This window comes from Cottoperca gobio, chromosome 23 (genome assembly GCF_900634415.1).
Source record: "Cottoperca gobio chromosome 23, fCotGob3.1, whole genome shotgun sequence".
Lineage (NCBI taxonomy): Eukaryota > Metazoa > Chordata > Actinopteri > Perciformes > Bovichtidae > Cottoperca > Cottoperca gobio.
This window is the reverse complement of record NC_041377.1, coordinates 3756257-3773531: the sequence shown is the minus strand read 5'-3', so window position 1 is coordinate 3773531 and position 17275 is coordinate 3756257. Positions and strand designations below refer to the sequence as shown.

General features: G+C 41.5%; 2 protein-coding genes across 3 annotated transcripts; both read left to right on the top strand.

The window, feature by feature from the left end:
• Positions 1-8566, top strand: LOC115028317 (sortilin). The gene is given in 22 exon segments (XM_029462041.1): positions 1-330; positions 664-726; positions 1059-1135; positions 1235-1331; positions 1791-1880; positions 1882-1959; positions 2124-2197; positions 2349-2395; positions 2723-2859; positions 2970-3053; positions 3657-3717; positions 5201-5353; positions 5635-5732; positions 5844-5943; positions 6063-6237; positions 6348-6541; positions 7055-7247; positions 7359-7472; positions 7560-7704; positions 7798-7904; positions 8007-8124; positions 8255-8566. Coding segments are annotated over 22 exon segments (2478 nt in total). The 5' UTR covers positions 1-72; the 3' UTR covers positions 8270-8566.
• Positions 8567-9235: 669 nt separating this feature from the next.
• fam3c (FAM3 metabolism regulating signaling molecule C) lies at positions 9236-13846 on the top strand. 2 transcript variants are annotated; one of them, XM_029462043.1, is made up of 10 exons: positions 9236-9342; positions 9756-9808; positions 9905-10009; positions 10206-10232; positions 10578-10701; positions 11806-11864; positions 12221-12271; positions 12410-12494; positions 12634-12760; positions 13000-13846. In XM_029462043.1, the coding sequence occupies exons 2-10, from the start codon at positions 9793-9795 to the stop codon at positions 13087-13089; spliced, it is 684 nt and encodes a 227-aa protein (XP_029317903.1). In that variant the 5' UTR covers positions 9236-9342; positions 9756-9792; the 3' UTR covers positions 13090-13846. The 2 variants fall into 2 exon arrangements, with proteins under 2 accessions (XP_029317903.1, XP_029317904.1); XM_029462044.1 differs by having other exon boundaries at positions 9249-9351.
• Positions 13847-17275: the final 3429 nt, after the last annotated feature.

Here is a 17275-nt window from a genome sequence, read left to right as displayed (position 1 = left end):
TCAGTATCGGTTGGCATCTCAGTCCCTGGGGCTCTTGATTTTAGTGAGGTCCCATTATTTTGTACATCGGATATGATCTGGAGACTCGTGGTCCTCGGTGGGGTGTACGTCCTTCTTCTGGGTGCTGAAGGCAGCAGCCGCGGGGAGAGGACGGTGACTTTCCACCGGACTCAGCAGGATGAGAGCCAGGGCCAAGCGCGCGCACGCCCCAAGAGGGACATGAGCAGCTCCTCGGGCACCTCCAAGCCTTTTAACGGTCCTCCCTTCACCTCCTGCCGGACCCCCCTCACCCCCGCAGAGCACAAGGTCCTGGATGACAATACGCATGAGGTGAGGTGTGTTTGAGTTATTATGTGGCATTAATATAAAGCTGGGAAAGGTTCAGCAGGACACCTTGACATCTTTATACAATTTGCAGTTATGCTTTGTTTTATTACATTTCAGAAAACAGATAAACAGAAAGTGATATTCTTCTTGCTTAATGAAGTGAAACTGTAACAGAAACATTTAAGTATAATAATGATACTAAATGGCATTTGTTCAAAAATGATGACTAATGTGATAATTCAACTTTAAACATTTTAATCATATTAGATTTATTTGATTTGATTGAACTTTAGAGGTGATGCTGTCATATGATTATCTCTTCCATCCTTCTCCCAGACAGGGTTTAATGGTGATGATGGCTCCCATGTAATTCTCACATGGGTGGGCGATGGCACCGGGGTGAGTATCTCACTCACAGCTACACAAGGTCCGATCAGTGCCATCAACACAACCTGCGGTCTACTTGTCTCTGTAAATGCAGAAACACGTGAATGTTCAGACTTTATACTGTTGTCTAATTGTGCATTCTTTATTCCAGAATATTATATTTATTACTTTTCTTTGTCTACTTTTCTTTATTTTATTTGGTTTGAAATATATTGTATACTTAGAAATACAAACACATGTCATACTCAGATTGAAATGATCATTTACAAAATCTTTATAATTGGCTGAACTAGATTAAGATATATTTATTATATCATTTTCTCCACATTGCTGCATCCCCCCAGGTCGTCCTGGTGCTGTCAACATTTAGTGCTCCGATAGATACTTTCATGGAAGGCGGCTCCTCACGACTTTATCGAAGGCGAGTATCTGATACATTACGAGAAATAACACGAGCAGCACATCCCGCCCTAATCAGAACTACCACCTATAATAAAATCTTTCTTTCCTCAACCATCAGCACGGATTATGCAAAATCCTTCCATGACATTTCCCATCGGATCAACCACACCTTTATAAGGGAGGAGTTTGCAGTCAGCGTTGGACCGGGGAGCTCTGTAAGTCAACAGTACGGTGTAACAGTCGTGTGTGAGCAGTTAGAGTTGCGGTTGGGGAACCATGTTGCTAACAGGGGAGGAGTGTGTGATGTTGCCTCACAAAAAAGTGTGAAGACATCTTGCATGTTTCCTAATCCACCTGTGCCACATCTTCACTGTCTGATCACTCTGCTCTTGTTTTTTAACAGGGTTGTGACTAACATGTTCAAAAGTACACACGAAAGATCTGCACTGTTGTGCACATTTTAACCTCAGGATTAGCGAGGGGATATTCACAGTTCGGGGGAACTTTGAACAGTGTTTTCTGACATGAAGGTTGATGTTTTTTTTACCCAGAATTTCTGCACAGAGCCAGAAGAAATCAAATATGCATCGGGCATTGGGATTTTAAAATGATATTGGTGTCATCATCCCTGCCAACTTTGCATCTCAGGTCTGCTTTTAATTGACTGCTTTTAGGTGATACTGACAGCAGACATACCCGTGGTGGATAACCGAGGCGGGATCATCTTCACCTCCACGGACGCCGGTGCGACCTTTAAGTTCATTCCAACTGCCCTTCCACCTGGCTCTGACAATCACGTACCACTTCCTCAACCCTGACTACCTTGTGGCCCTCAGCATTGACGTAAGTCACACTCCTGCACATGTTGTTTCTGTTCCTTAATTTCCATTGTCCCTTGTTCCTTGCTGCACACTTGTAGCTTACTCCCCCCCCCACACACACACAGTCTTCAAGCACACACCTTAAAGTGAAAGGTAAACACTGCTCTGTTCCTTCCTGACTTCTAGGGCGGTCTTTGGCTCTCTCTGGACTTTGGTGCCAAGTGGACAAAAGTTCATGATGGAGTACATTCTTTCTCATGGTGAGAATAAACAGGAAGCAAAATGGAATCTCAGAGCACACATTAGATGAACAATGTATTCTGTAAAGCTTTTGGAGAAGAAAAGTGATCTGTAAAAATAGCTCATGTGACACTTTGTGTTTTTGACATTTTACCTTCCTCTGTTCATCAGGGGGGCTGGCATTCATTTGTTCTTCAGCTGCAGTCGAACAGACACAGGTCAGAAGCTATGTGTGAAGCACATTCATGATACCAAAGAGCTTCAAAAAGTAGTCAGGCGTGTAAAAAATATGATTTGATCAAATTATGACTATAATAATATAGAATCAGATTAAAATGTATAACTTCCAGACAGACTGTAATACAAATGTTTGAAAATAAACACCATTGTATGATCATTTTCCCATAAGAGGAAGTGATTTTTGCAACATGACAGAGTTCATTTTAAGCTAAAATATACGTCTTAGTGGAATTAAAGGCAAACAAAACCAATAACTAAGAGTCCTGAGTATCTCATATTCCACAGTCTTCTTCTTGTCGCCACAGTTGAGGCAGATGAGAGGGGGGATTTAGTGCTGAAGAGGACAAAAGATCTGGGGAAGACCTTTACCACAATACATGAGGACATCTACAGTTTTGGCTACATCGGAGCCTTTCTCTTCTTCTCTGTGATGGAGGATTCGGTAAGATATTACAAAGCCTCCTCTTCAGACACATATTATTTAGAAAAAAACATTAAAGACCACCAATCTTCAAGCAATAACAACACGGTGATGCATTATTCTTCTCCCAGAGATCCCCTCGTGTTATGTATTTCTCATCAGACCAAGGAGATACCTTCAGTCGAGCATTGCTGCCCTCCGCCTCCACTGAGCAGGTGGGAAACACATTTAAAGTTCTTAAAGCTGGATGAAGTTCTTGCCAGACTATTACAGATAGTTCCTGATTTCAATCAAAATGTTGGCACTTTAAGACATTCATGCAAAGCTCTAGTACGTCTGCTTCTGATTATTTAAGAACTTTGGCTTCGTTTGTACCTTTTGTATCAGCACAAGTATCAAAAAGATCATAAAGGATACCTTGCCCTCCCACATGAAAGGTTCAGATGTTAATATAATGATCCCCTTAGTGACATTTCTCTCACAAGTTGAGTCAGATGTGGGCTTATGAAATCTCTCAGACACACACATGCTATCTTTAGTTATAGAGGTTGCCTTCAGTAAAAACATTGATGGCAACATTTCCTTTTTCAACACCAACTGAACACACATCTGTTCTGGCGAAACACCCACCCACATACACACCTTGTTGACAGCACAAACACACACTCTCTCTCACGACGATTAGACAAGGTTTGTGGCAAAGATTAAATCAGTCATCAAAAAGTTGTTGTTTTTAATTTATTGCAATTACAGATGTTCTCACCCACTCACTCTCAATGTGTGTGTGTGTGTGTGTGTGTGTGTGTGTGTGTTTGCAGTTTTACTCCATCCTGGATGGAGATGAAGATATGCTCTTCATGCATGTGGACAACCCAGGAGGTAACACACACACACACACACACACACACACACACACACACACACACACACACACACACACACACACACACACACACACACACACACAATGCTCTGTCCACATTTCCCTTGGAAAACTAGCTTAAAAACATGCTTGACACATATTGTGCCCATGTTGTGAAGGCAGGCAGTATTTATAGCTCTCTCAGCCCCTTTTGTTGTAATGGAAAAGCTCAACTGTAAAGACCGGACTGGTTTCACAAGTTCTTGGTGTTGCTGACAAATCATTCCATCATACTGAGAGTGTGTGCATGCAAGTCCAGCAGCCCAACCTTTCTCCCTCCCTCCCCCCTCACTCTCTCTCTCTCTCTCTCTCTCTCTCTCTCTCTCTCTCTCTCTCTCTCTCTCTCTCTCTCTCTTTCCCTGGCAAGTGCTCCAGTTAGTGCTGTGTGGGTTAGGTGATGGGACTTTTGTACTGCTGAGATAAATAGGGGGGATATGGGGTAGAGAGGCTTTATCTTTTGTTGGCTGCAGGGAGGGAGATTTAGTTTACACTGCAAAAGCAGACAAACATATCTTGGGATCAGGGTGCAACACACACACACACACACACACACACACACACACACACTCACACACACACACACGGACACGGACACACACGGACACGGACACATTAGAAACGTAAACCATGCCATCACCTCCCTCAGCTGAGCTTGCCCTTCCTGGCTTTAGCTGACACGTGTGTGAGCTTCACACAGTTAAAATATGATTGATGATGCCTTGTTGTTATTATGCTGATGTTGAAAGGTTTGTGTCAGCGTTGCATTACCTGTTCCCAGGTGGTGAATCTCTTTGAAGGTGATACACGTGGTATTTGACATCAATAAACCTCACTACATTCAATTACAGACATTAGCCTATTGTAAGTGCACTCAGTAGAGTTGAATCTCCTGTTCAACATGAGACCAAATCTTTCTATTGTTGTCCATTTCTGAGCCACAACAAAGGTCAAAATGTGGCCGGCAACAGACTAGGTAAGGCTAGCTGACTCCTAGAAATACCTTTTGCTACTGACTATTACATTTTTAGTTTGACTTCATATAGACAAACTAGTTTGTATCGAAACACTAATTTACAACACATGATCCAGGTGTAATAACTACAGTAATTGAGAGCTCCGACAACCAGGCCCTGCCGTCAGGGTGGGTCAAAGCGTACTGGTGACCCCGGCCCAAGGCCTAGGGGAGCCCATGCAAAGGTCTATGGTGATAATGCTACATTGTAAACAACTAGGAGAGCTAGTAGCGTTAGCTGTTCGCAGCCGGTGGGCAGCACAGTCCTGCTTGGCTAAATAACTGAGCTAACAGCTAACGAATTTACATTATGATGCGTTCAAACTCTATTCAGTAAAATGAGTATTAGGCTACCTTTGACCCTTGACATTAGAAGAGTGATCATGTGACTTACTTTAGTCCTCCTGCTGTCTTCTGTTTCCCCACAGACACCTTCTTTGGAACCATGTATACATCAGATGATCGCGGGATCTTATTCTCCAAGTCACTGGAGCGCCACCTGTTTGATGGGCACAGGAAGAGCGATTTCACCAACATCACTTCCCTCAGAGGAGTCTACCTCACTAATAAACTATACGAGGGTATGGCTTCCGCTTGTCATTTCAGCACAAATGTAGAACAATGCAATTAGGGTACATTGAATTAATGCTTTATGTTGTTGCTGTCCGTAAATTGAGTCACACTGGTACACAGGGTGGCATTATCCTTTATTCTGATGAACATGGGCACTGTAGTTCATGTCAAGTCAATCCCACATTCACCATTCTGCTGCCGTGAATACTCACTGGAGCATCAAATGTGTTCACCTTTTCTTGTTTGATCAAATACCGAAGTATGACTTTAATGGTGTGTTTTGTTGCAGATGGCCGTATAAGATCTGTCATTTCCTTTAATAGAGGAGGAGCGTGGAGACAGCTTAACAAACCTGAGAATGTGAAGTGTGGAGAGCAAGTCAAGAATGTAAGTGATATGTCAACAGGTCTAATCCCAGTCTGAATGCACTTACTGACATTATATTCTGCTAGTTAGTCAGTGTTCACTAAGAAACCACATGTGTGTGTTTTTCATCAGTGTAACCTTCATATTCACGGAGAGCACAGTCGCATCAACCGCATTGTTCCCATACTGGCTCTGTCGGAGCCAACTGCTATTGGTCTGGTCATCGCTCACGGTAGATATTCTGTACACTTCTGCAAGCTTTGCTATTTTCTTAAATTGATTTAACCTTTTTCTCCAATGTCTTGAATCTAAGGCCACAGAGTGATTCCGATGGTCTCCTCTCTACCGCAGGTACCGTGGGTGACTCTCTGTCATCGTCGCAGCACCCAGATGTGTTTGTCTCCTCAGACGGGGGTTATAACTGGAGGGGGACACTCAGGGGTCCTCACCACTACAGTATATTGGACTCCGGGGGTCTCATTGTGGCTGTGGAGACACAGCGTGAAGGAGAAGTCAAGACTATTAAGTACTGAGCAGATGTTTTTGACTTCATTCACAATTAAACTGTAGTATTATTTGGCGTTGTATGGCAGAATGTTCCTGTATTATACTTTTGCTAATATTTCTCGCCCCCAGGTTCTCCACAGACGAGGGCCGGTGCTGGAAGTCCTATAACTTCACCGAGCAGCCCTTCTTCTTCGCAGGCCTGGCATCCGAACCGGGGACCAAGGCCATGAACGTCAGCGTGTGGGGCTTCCGGCCTGAGGATGACGGCCAGCCCATGTGGGTGGTCGTCACCATTGATTTTCAGAGCCTTATTACAAGAGAGTGTGAGTGAAGATGCTGTAACGCCGTCTTTTTCTATGTCTATTCTTTCTTTCACACAAGTTACCACCCGAGGGTTGGTGCATCGAGGTGTCACCAGTGAGCTGGAGCCTTACAGAAACTTAACAACTCATGACCTGGGACTTACCATCCCTTAAACTTCTAAGAACCTATGAGACTTAAAGGGACAGTGTGTAGGATTCTGCGGCTGTAAATACTACACACTGTCCCTTTAAATGATATGTTCCTCTTTTTAATTTCTATTATATTTTACAAACCCACATGTTTTGGAAACGTGCATCAAACCATTTCATATTTTCCTGTTTATCTTCTTCTTGTGTTGCGGCCATTTTTATGTAATCTTTAATTTTTTTGTTAGAAATACCTGAAAGTAAATATAACGTGGACTTAATGTCACCAGGAAGTGACCCAACTTTGTTTTTGTAATGTAAAATATGCAATACAAGGGTTAACTAACTGGAAAAACCACTAAAGGGTGTTGTATTGTATTACCTCAGGTAATGAGAAGGACTATGAAGAGTGGTTGGCTCACGCTACAGATGGAGTAGACTCGAAGAGACACGGCTGTCTCCTGGGGGTCAAAGAGACTTACAGGAGGCTAAAGAAACAATCTGTGTGCAGAAATGGGCGAAGCTTTGTGGTGAGCAAGAAGCAAAGCCCGTGCCTGTGCACCAGAGAAGATTACTTGTGGTACGTCCGTTTGTTTGTGTCTACGTGGATATGCCATATGCAAATTGGGAATTCCTAATTTGCATAAAGAATATTCCCTTGTGAAGCCCTAACCTCTGACCTTTTCAACAGCGACTACGGTTACTATCGCCATATAAACACCTCAGAGTGTCTGAGACAGAACGCTAAAAATAAAACCTTGGAGCTGTGTCTGAATGGAGAGGAGGATGAGCTTTTGACGGCAGGGTAATAACGGTCACTCCTTTTTTTTTTTTTAAATGAAGAGACACACCTGCTGTACATGCTCACACACACATCTGACTATGTTTGTAGGTACCGTAAGGTCCCGAGTGATCGGTGTGAGGGTGGATTCAACTCTCAGCTCGCAGTGCAAACAGTCATCAGACCCTGCGGTGTGAAACCCAGCCCCGGTCCACCTGCCAGGTCTTCGTCTCCTATCACACACTTTGACACACCGGTCAGTTGTTGCTCCAATGAGTGTGTGTGTGTGCACCTTCAGTTGTTCCTGAACGTTTTAGGAATATAACTGTTTTTTTTGTGTATTTTCCAGCGAGAGAGGCTGGTGTTGATCCTAGTGTGTACAGGAGCAGGAGTCATCGTCCTGGTAGCTATTGTGTCCGCCGTCTTTGCCGTCAAGAGGGTGGTTTACAGAAACATGTGAGCCACACACACATCCGTGCTGCATGTCCAACTTTATGCACCCAAAAGTAACTACTTTTTAGTTAGCTAACCACGCTGGGCTCATGTCGCCCTCTACAGGTCACCAGTTTATCGTTTCTCCAACCTCCGGATTCAGGATGAAGATACCAGCATCACTATTGATCTTGAAAGCGCCACCAGCAGCAATGGCACGGCCTGCCAGCAGGACTCAGATGATGTAAGAGTTTTCATCACTTGTATCATTTTATTACATTTTAGGATATTGTTTTGAGCTCAAAACTAGTGATGTGATTTCATGATGTGATTTCCCCATGTACACTAATACTTTGGTGTTCTTATTTTCCCAGGATCTTATTGACTGACACATGACCCATTTCTGTGGACATAACAAATATTCAAGATAGAGACCAGCTGTGCTGAAAACGATTGCAAAAAGCATTTTGTTGGACTTATCCCTTATATTTTGATGGGAGCACTCAACTTGGCAGGTTCTGAGGATCTGAAGGACAAGCATGAGAATGTCTCAATTTATTGAGCTCTTCTTGATTTCATTGTTTTGCTTTGCTTACTCTTTGATTTGTACAGTATTTTTTATTTGAATTTCACTCTGTGATGCACCCCCATTTTACTTTCTGTTCAATGTGAAAACAAACAAGACAATGTGCATTTATAAAAATAAAAATAAAACAGAAACAACTGAATATTATTATGTGTGTGTTAAAGTTTGAAATATGCCATGATAATTATATATAATGCAATACACGTCTGCGTCCACCAGAGGACACTGGTGGCGCTGTAACGTCTCACATCTACTTCGGAGTGAACAGAGAAGAAGAAAAAGGAGGAAGTCGGTGTAACGGAAACAAAGATAAGTTATTAATACAATGTCTCGCTCGTGACAATCCTGCCCACTCTTGCAGAGTGAGAGAAGAATGCAGCGAGATAACGCATACATTACATCCATAACATTACTCTATTATTATTATAGCTAACATTGAGTTAGCTATGTGACTTGTGGAGGACAATTAAATTAGTAATTTTATTGGTGACAATTGTCATACACAAATGCACATTTACAATAAAAATTACAAACGACAAAACCAACCGAATAAAAGCCTTGTTTAACGAATGAGACATTGGCTTAAATGTGTTTAATGCCTTTATTATAATTGTATCTGGTCTTTACTAACGTGATATTTCTTGTCAAGATAATTTTAAACGAAGTTTTTATAACTTGCTTGTGAGATTATGATCACTGATAAAAAACAGAAACAAGGAAACAAAAATTGTTCGTCTTTGGTTTCTTCGACCGAGTGGAGCATCTTACCGCCTCTTGTCCCTCGAACCATCTCAGCTGTCATTACACGAATCAGTGTTATCGGTTTGGTATCGTGGACCACACCGTTAATTCGTGATTATCGTTGCGGTTTAACAGGTAAGCAAGGTATGTCCATTCACCCAAAGGGTACTTTTCAACGTTACTTGCAAAAATATGACTAACATTACCATTTAATTCCTTCTCGAGTTACGTCGGTGTCAGTTAGCAAACGCAGGCAGATACAAGGAAGTTACACGGTTAACGAAACCGTTGACGTTAGTTAGCTTTTCGAAATTGAGCTTCCACGCTATAAACAGTATGTTACAGTCAACAAAGGCTAGAAACGTTCATCATATCGACCTATTACCTCGTAATAACTAAGCTAAAGTGACTTCAAAATAACTAACTTTCTGTGGTGTTAGCTGCATGTCTTCAACTATTAGCTACCGTCCGCTTCAGGTCATGTAAATGGACCCCCTCCCGACCCGTACACACATAAATAGTAACAACTGATCTTTTTCTCTCCACAGGTTGTAAAAGTGTGTAAAAAAGTGGCTGACGGCTAAGATGGTCAGGGCTGGCGGTAAGTGTATCCCCCTCAAGACATATTACACCATCATTACACCATGGACAATCTCTTAATGATTATTAATGATCATAAATGTTGTTATTCTTTCAGGTATTTTGAAATTTGCAGCGCTCATCTTTGCATTTCTCCTAGCTGTCTTTCTGGCTTTTCAACTGCTAGAGATTAACATGGACTTCAAACTTGGCAGCATGATTTGTGAGTAACATTCACACGATCAAATATTTGCCTGAGCAGCTGTACACAATGAGAGTATCTGTCATAAAGGAAACATAACACCACAGTATTTGCATTTTGCATTGTCTGTGTTCAGGGAAGTGAGTGCATTTAATTGAGCACCATCGAGGTGTCCACGGACAATCTCCTTTAACATATATATTTGTTTGCTTTTCAGCAAGATCTTTGCCAGCAAATGAAGTCTGTAAGTATGCTTAACTTATTATTATTTAATCTTTCGGCGTTGTTTCTCAATGGCTGATACTGTTGATACATGTTCCTCCTTTTTTTTCTTCTCCTTATGTTTAATCTCTCTATACCAGTTGAGACAAGAATGGTAATAATGACACTGACAATAATAAAAAACATACACATTTAGTGTAAGTAGATTCCTTTTGGTAGAGTTCAAGTTGAACTGTAGCTTCTCATTCCCCCCCCCCCCCCTGTGTCTGCACCTGTTTGTGGATAGGCTTAAGTGATCGGACCACTTGTTACCTGATATTGTGCTTCCCGGTACTTGTTGTGTAAGTAAAGTTTTTTTTATTCACAGCAATGAAGCCAGTCAGGTACAAGTGTGGGCTGTCCAAGTCATGTCCACCTGGACACTTCACCTTTAAGATGGCGAGTGGAGCGGCCAGTGTGGTGGGGCCCAGAGTCTGCCTGGAGGACAAATTGTAAGTGACTTCTTAAAACCTTTGTAAACACAAGAGCACATATGACTTTTTGTACCATTGTACTTATTGCTAACAGGTATGTGGCTTATGCAGACACAAACCTGTTAACTGTGTTTTATTTGTGCTTAATGTCAATTGAATTATATATTATATATATATATATATATATATATATATATATATATATATATATATATATAATATAAATATATATAAATATATATAAATATATAAATATATAATATAAATATATATATAATATATATATATATATATATATATATATATATGTAAAATAACACGTAACTCACTCGAACAGTTTTGCTCATTTGTAGTCTTCACAAATGCATGGTTGTCATAGTAACGCCTTAAAGGCGAGTTTCTTTGCAGCAGCCGTCACCTTCAATTTTAATTCAATATACTGCAGCTGCCTTCTGTGGTTGAGAAGTGCAGATTGTAGCGTTGAAATCAGAAAATTAATTAATCATGTTTTTTTAATAATTTATCATTTATTAAGCAAAAATGTCAAACATTGGTTCTAACTTCTCAAATTTGAGGAGTTTACTGCTTTTCTCTGTTTCATATAATTATAAATTGAATATTGCGACTGTTGGTCGGACAAAACAAGAGATTTTGACATTTTATAGATTAAATACTTCATTGCCTAATAGCGAAACATGACTAATAATACAGAAAGGGAAAAGTGTAATCTTGTAAATAAAGGAATTGCTAACGACGATACTGATTCGTACTAGTCGCAGCTTAGCCACTTGTGCTTTGTCACATGTGTCAACATTACCGCAGCGCAGCTGTAAACTGTCCTGGCTGTCCTAATGTTTGGTAAAGGTGGCAAAATGACAAAAATACACAGCGAGTTCGGGAACGGCTGTCACATCAAACATGTCTCTTACACTTCACTGTAAGTCCCCCTGTTTAGCATTTATATTAGGCAGTATGTAAACATTTAATAAACGGTTTATAACGCACCACAATGTAGTCGCTGCCCTCTGTGGCTGTACAACGTCACTACAAAGTCCATATGCTGTACATGAGGAAATATCCATACGGGCTCTATTCTCATTGTCGTCCTTTGTTTGGCGTTAGATTGATGAGCGGCGTGAAGAACAACGTGGGGAGAGGAATCAACATCGCCCTGGTTAATGGTAACGTTATCAGTTCCACGCCTTCAAGTCAATTCCAGCACACCGCTGCTGATAGCAGAACAATACTGCATCCTTGTTACACCACAAGTGCTACAATGAAAGTCATAGGCCTTATCACGCTTCTATTTATTTTATTTATTATACATTTTGTATTATTTCATATCAGAAACAAAGGTGTGCCATTCCTGGTGGTAAACGTAAAAATAAATATCATAAACCATTACCAAGATTGTGTACTCGTGTGTGATAAAAGGTGTATTTAGTTGTTAATTTAATTAATGGTAATAAGAACTCTGTTTTACGTGACATTACATTTAAAGGTGTCTAAATTGGATAATTTCTCCCCCCCCCCACAGGGAAAACAGGGGACGTTATCAAGACAGCCTTTTTTGATATGTGGGCAGGAGGTGAGTTTATTTCAGAATGTTTTTGTTTTAGACATTTAAAAATATATATATACACACACACACACACACACACACACACACACACACACACACACACACACACACACACATGTGTTAACCATGTGTGACCTTGTGTAGATGTGGCTCCTTTTATTAAACTACTGAAGGAAATTGAGGACGGGACAGTCGTCATGATGGCCTCATTCGATGAACCCTCAACAAAGTAAGGACTTTCCCCTTGCTCACCGATACAGTTGTGATTCTCATGTGCACGGCTTTGTGTGCTTTAGTTATCTCTCACTTCGACTGTTTCGCTGCAGGTGTGGCCGTGAGATAATATCTGTCTCCTTTTGTCTCCGCAGACTCAACGACGAAGCCAGGAAGCTCATTTCTGATCTGGGAAGCTCGGCTGTCAGTAATCTGGGCTTCCGCGATAACTGGATCTTTGTAGGAGGGAAAGGCATCAAGACCAAGAGTCCATTTGAGCAGGTAACATGAGCCAGACGTGTTTACATCTCCTCTCTTAAATAAAGAGCAGTGTGTTAGTAACGGCAACAACAGGATCATTGTCTAAATATTTACGTTTAAGAGAACAAGTGGTTCACAAGCTTGTGCTAGGTGTTTGAACACCTAACAGCCTGTTCTCATCTGTGATTGGTCAGTATCATTATAACCTGCCTGACCAGGCTTCATATCAAACACAATGTGTTCTGTGTTCACCTCCCCAGCATATAAAGAACAGCGCAGACACCAACAAATTTGAGGGATGGCCCGAGGTGTTGGAGATGGAGGGCTGCTTGCCTAAGAGGCAGGACTGAGCAAAACTCTCGCCGTGATGGTCGACCACCCCCGTCTCCTCTCGCTTCCCCGACACCTCATCCTCCTGACATTCCTGTCCTCATGACACTTTTTTTAGCGGTTGCACTTCTTGGGGGACGGAAAAACGTAATTTCTACAGCTCTCAATCAATGCTTCTTATTCAGATTTGTCTACCGGAAGAAAATCACTCCAGAAGATATTAAAAGGACAGAGGAGCCGCGGTGAAACTCCTTCTTCTGTTTGGATACCATTATGGAGATTCATATCGGGGCTTGTCTGTAACTAGCCTCTGGTTATTGGCTAACTATCACATTTTGTATCTGTAAGGCCGACTGACCCAGCTGTGATAGAGTACTGCATTATTGCACTGTTGCTGATGGAAATGGATGTCGCAGCCCAGATTCTTTTCAGGGGGCTAAAGTCCGAATACCTGTCCCCTGCTTTAATCTCAAATCTCCTATTCCCGGTTTTAACCCAAAATGACTTTATTCATTTTGTTCCCTTCAGAGTTGCGTTTATTTTGAGAAAAATTATGATTAACAGCGTTTGAAGACACTTCCCGTCGTGATATTTAACCAAATGTACCAAATTCACTGTGAAATGTGTAAATATTTGTTTAGAGGAGGATATGAGTTGTCAAAGATCCTAATTTAATGAATATTGTAATAATAATAATAATAATAATATAATTTCTTAAAATAAATAATATGGTTAGCGGTGTGTGAGTGAATTAAAAGTGTTTTGTTATATCTGCCAGTTTCTTCCTGCTGCGTTTTTAATGTGCATATACAGTAAAGTACTCTGAACAGCTGTGGATCAGCTGACGTCACTACACTGACGTCACTACACTGACGTCACTCTGAACAGTCAGTACCTTCTTAGAGCACACATACTGCTTACACACCTGTGCAGCTATGGATTAGTTCCTACAACATTAAGCTGTTTCTCCACATGATTTTCCAATACTTATTCCATAACTTTAATAAAGACTAGTGAGCACAAAGGATGTCAGCCAGGAAAAGACATTTTGAAAATGAGTAAGGGGATTTATGGTGGAAGAAAGAGACACGCCACTGCAACACCTGCTGTTTAAGACGTGCAGTGTTTGAGTTGACCAGCAGAGGGCGCTATTGCCTTTTTAATTGTGTTTCCCGCTGTTGTGCTTCAGTAATACAGTAGATTGAATGATATGTCTCTTATTAAAGTCTGTTTACAGTCAACATCACCTGCTTGTGCCCCGTGGGAGATGTTTTCACTATTTACACCTTCTAATGAGTGTGGCCTATGTTGAATAAGAATGTAAACTTCCATTTGATATCCTGTCTATTGCCCAATTTATATGCCAGACCTGAGAAAAAAAGTACACACTGTGTGTATCAGTGGAGCGATTATGAATATGAGAGATTTCAAGGTCCCTGTTTGTGTCATTAATACTGTGTCCGTCTGTACAGTTTGTACATTTGACTGTTTTTCGCTCGTGTTCTGCTACAACATATCGTAACAGGATGGACACGACCTACGCATCAACCTCACACAATCTTACCAACTTTTCCCGCCCTCCTACTCAGAGTACATTAACATCGCAATACCTCGGTCTCTCTTTACATACTTTAATAGTCCAGTAATCAGACAACTCTGACTCTTCCACTATCATTTGTGTATTTTTGGTCACACAGTACACGAACGCACGGACGCATGTTGCACATGACTCCTCTCGAGGTTCGCCAGTGGAGTGACATTCTGATTCCCCCTCACAGATCTCTTTCTTATTCCCACTAAATGAAAAAACACTGCGGAGCTCTCCCCTCTGATCTCATTTGAGCCCCATGCACGACATCCCTCTGACATCTTATATACCCATGTGTGTTTATGTAAGGGAGAGCATTTGTTTGGCAGCTGTTGCAGAGCATAATATATTGTTTATGCTTCACATGATCAGATTCTTCCATGTGGCCCTTTACGTGGGCCTCGCATATGCCTGCGTGCAGTTAGAGAGGTACGTGCTTGTGATGCCTTCAAAAGTGTGTGTTGGTGTAGGCTGAACCTCCTCTGAGCGCCAGTGAAAGATGAGGTGTGGGAGTGAATCGTCTCCAGCTCGTCTTATATAAGACACGCTATATGATGCATTATGTGTGAACATAGAATATCTCCCAATCGCATAAACCTCTAATGATGAGACATCTCGCGGGACCCTGAGGGCAAAGCTGCACAAACGCAGGAGGACTATGAGGATAACATGCTCTCACGAAACAGGATAGGTGGGTTTTTTTTTTGTTGTTGCATAGAACGAGTTATTGTCTTTATCCCCCTCTCTCTGCATGCTTCCCAAAATAAATCTGTCGGCTAAACAAAAGTGCTCGCTTCTCAAAGAACCTCTAAAGAGCTCAACTTTCTTATTACCCTCTGCTTTGGTGTGACCTCTGACCCCTCACCTCTGCCCTTTCACCCCCTGACCAAGCCACTCTCATGCTTCTGTTTGCTCCAAAACAACTCCTCTCCTCAACTTAGTGTGAACCTTTTTTAATTTCCCATTAACGTTGTCGCCCTACTTCTGTGACTGAAACACACTTGTGGCCTTAATTACATACCCAGCTAACAATATCTCTGACGGTAACTGTAAAGCAAACACTTTCCCCCCCCCCCGCTGCTCTTACCACAGATCAAAATGCACACACACCAACACACTACCATACACTCATTGACACCTAACACCTGCCTCCATGCCCTCTCCTGCATCCCCCCCTGAGACCTCTACCCTGTGAGTCAGCTGACCAATAATCCTTTAGTGAGTCTTTTCGAAACACTCTCGTCTCTGCACTCATAAACCTAACCCCAAAGTGTCACTTTATCTGTCTCTGCACCCCGGCGCATGACTCAAAACATACATCATACATATCTACTGGTGGCCAGAGGTGATATTACAACAGTCTGTGCTTCTACATGAGTGTTTTTGCAATATCATTTCAGGCCAGCAGTGGCAGCACTGAGCACAAAGCTGCTTCCTCTCCAGTCATTGAGTGAGGAGGAACCTTTGCAGCTTCTTATATTGTTGCTTAGACTGTGTTATATATATATATATATATATATATATATATATATATATATATATATATAGGTGTTAATCCAGCAATTCTACACATAAACATCAGTTTTCTTGCTATACTCGATCAGTCTGTTCGAGCAAAATAAACTTTTGCATTACACAACCTTAGAAGACTTAAACATGTCCAGGCTTTCAATCTAACATGCCTCAAAATTGATATTGTATGATAGAGATTGAGACTTTATTAGACCCATATTACACCTTAAGCACAATGCGTCTTCTAAATCTTCATGTTATATACCATGAATGTCCTGGATCAAGGTTATAACTTCGCTAACATAAAGACACATTTATGTGTGAGTTGTCTGTAGGCTGTAACCGCTCCTCTCGTCTCTTATCTGACACTGAACCCCAAACAGAGCCCGGCCTTCTTGTTTACGCCCAGCTCTGCACATTAACCCTCCGCCTCCCTTCAAACTTCTGCCACAACTGTTTCTTTCAGGTTCCACCCCCCCCCCCCCACCCCCACACACTCAAGTTAAGTCTAGTCAGTTTTATTTATGAGATAAAATAAGAAAGACTTTATTGTCAACCATAAAAAGAAGAATGAACATGGTGCAAACAATAAGACACAAAATAGGGCAATGCACAAACATATATATAAAATATATAGTCCCAGAAAGATCTTTATAAGTTTAGCTGGTAGGGGGGGTCAAGGAGGCATAGCTGGTTTGGAAACCAACACCTGCTTAGATAACGTTTCAAGAGAGTCAACATATAAATATTGCAATACGGATTTTGCAGAAGTAGCAGGGGATAAAGGAAGTAATACTATATTTAATGTCATCTATTTTTCTGCAGAAAATAAATCATGAGCCATAAATGGTGAGCAGCCAACAGACGGCTGCTTTTGAGTTTGCTACAGTGCCACCAAGAAATCTAGGATTGTGTTTATTGTGACTGATTAAGCCCGAGAAATATGTTGCTTTGGCAGCGGACCGAGCGCGCTTGTTCTTCAATTCACAAAACTTCTCTGCCATTTGCTTTCTGATCTCATGCAGGCCTGCCATCAGTAAACCACGGTGCAGACCTCTTTGACCGTCTTGTTTTGGTAGAAAGAGGTGCGACTGAATCCAGGAGAC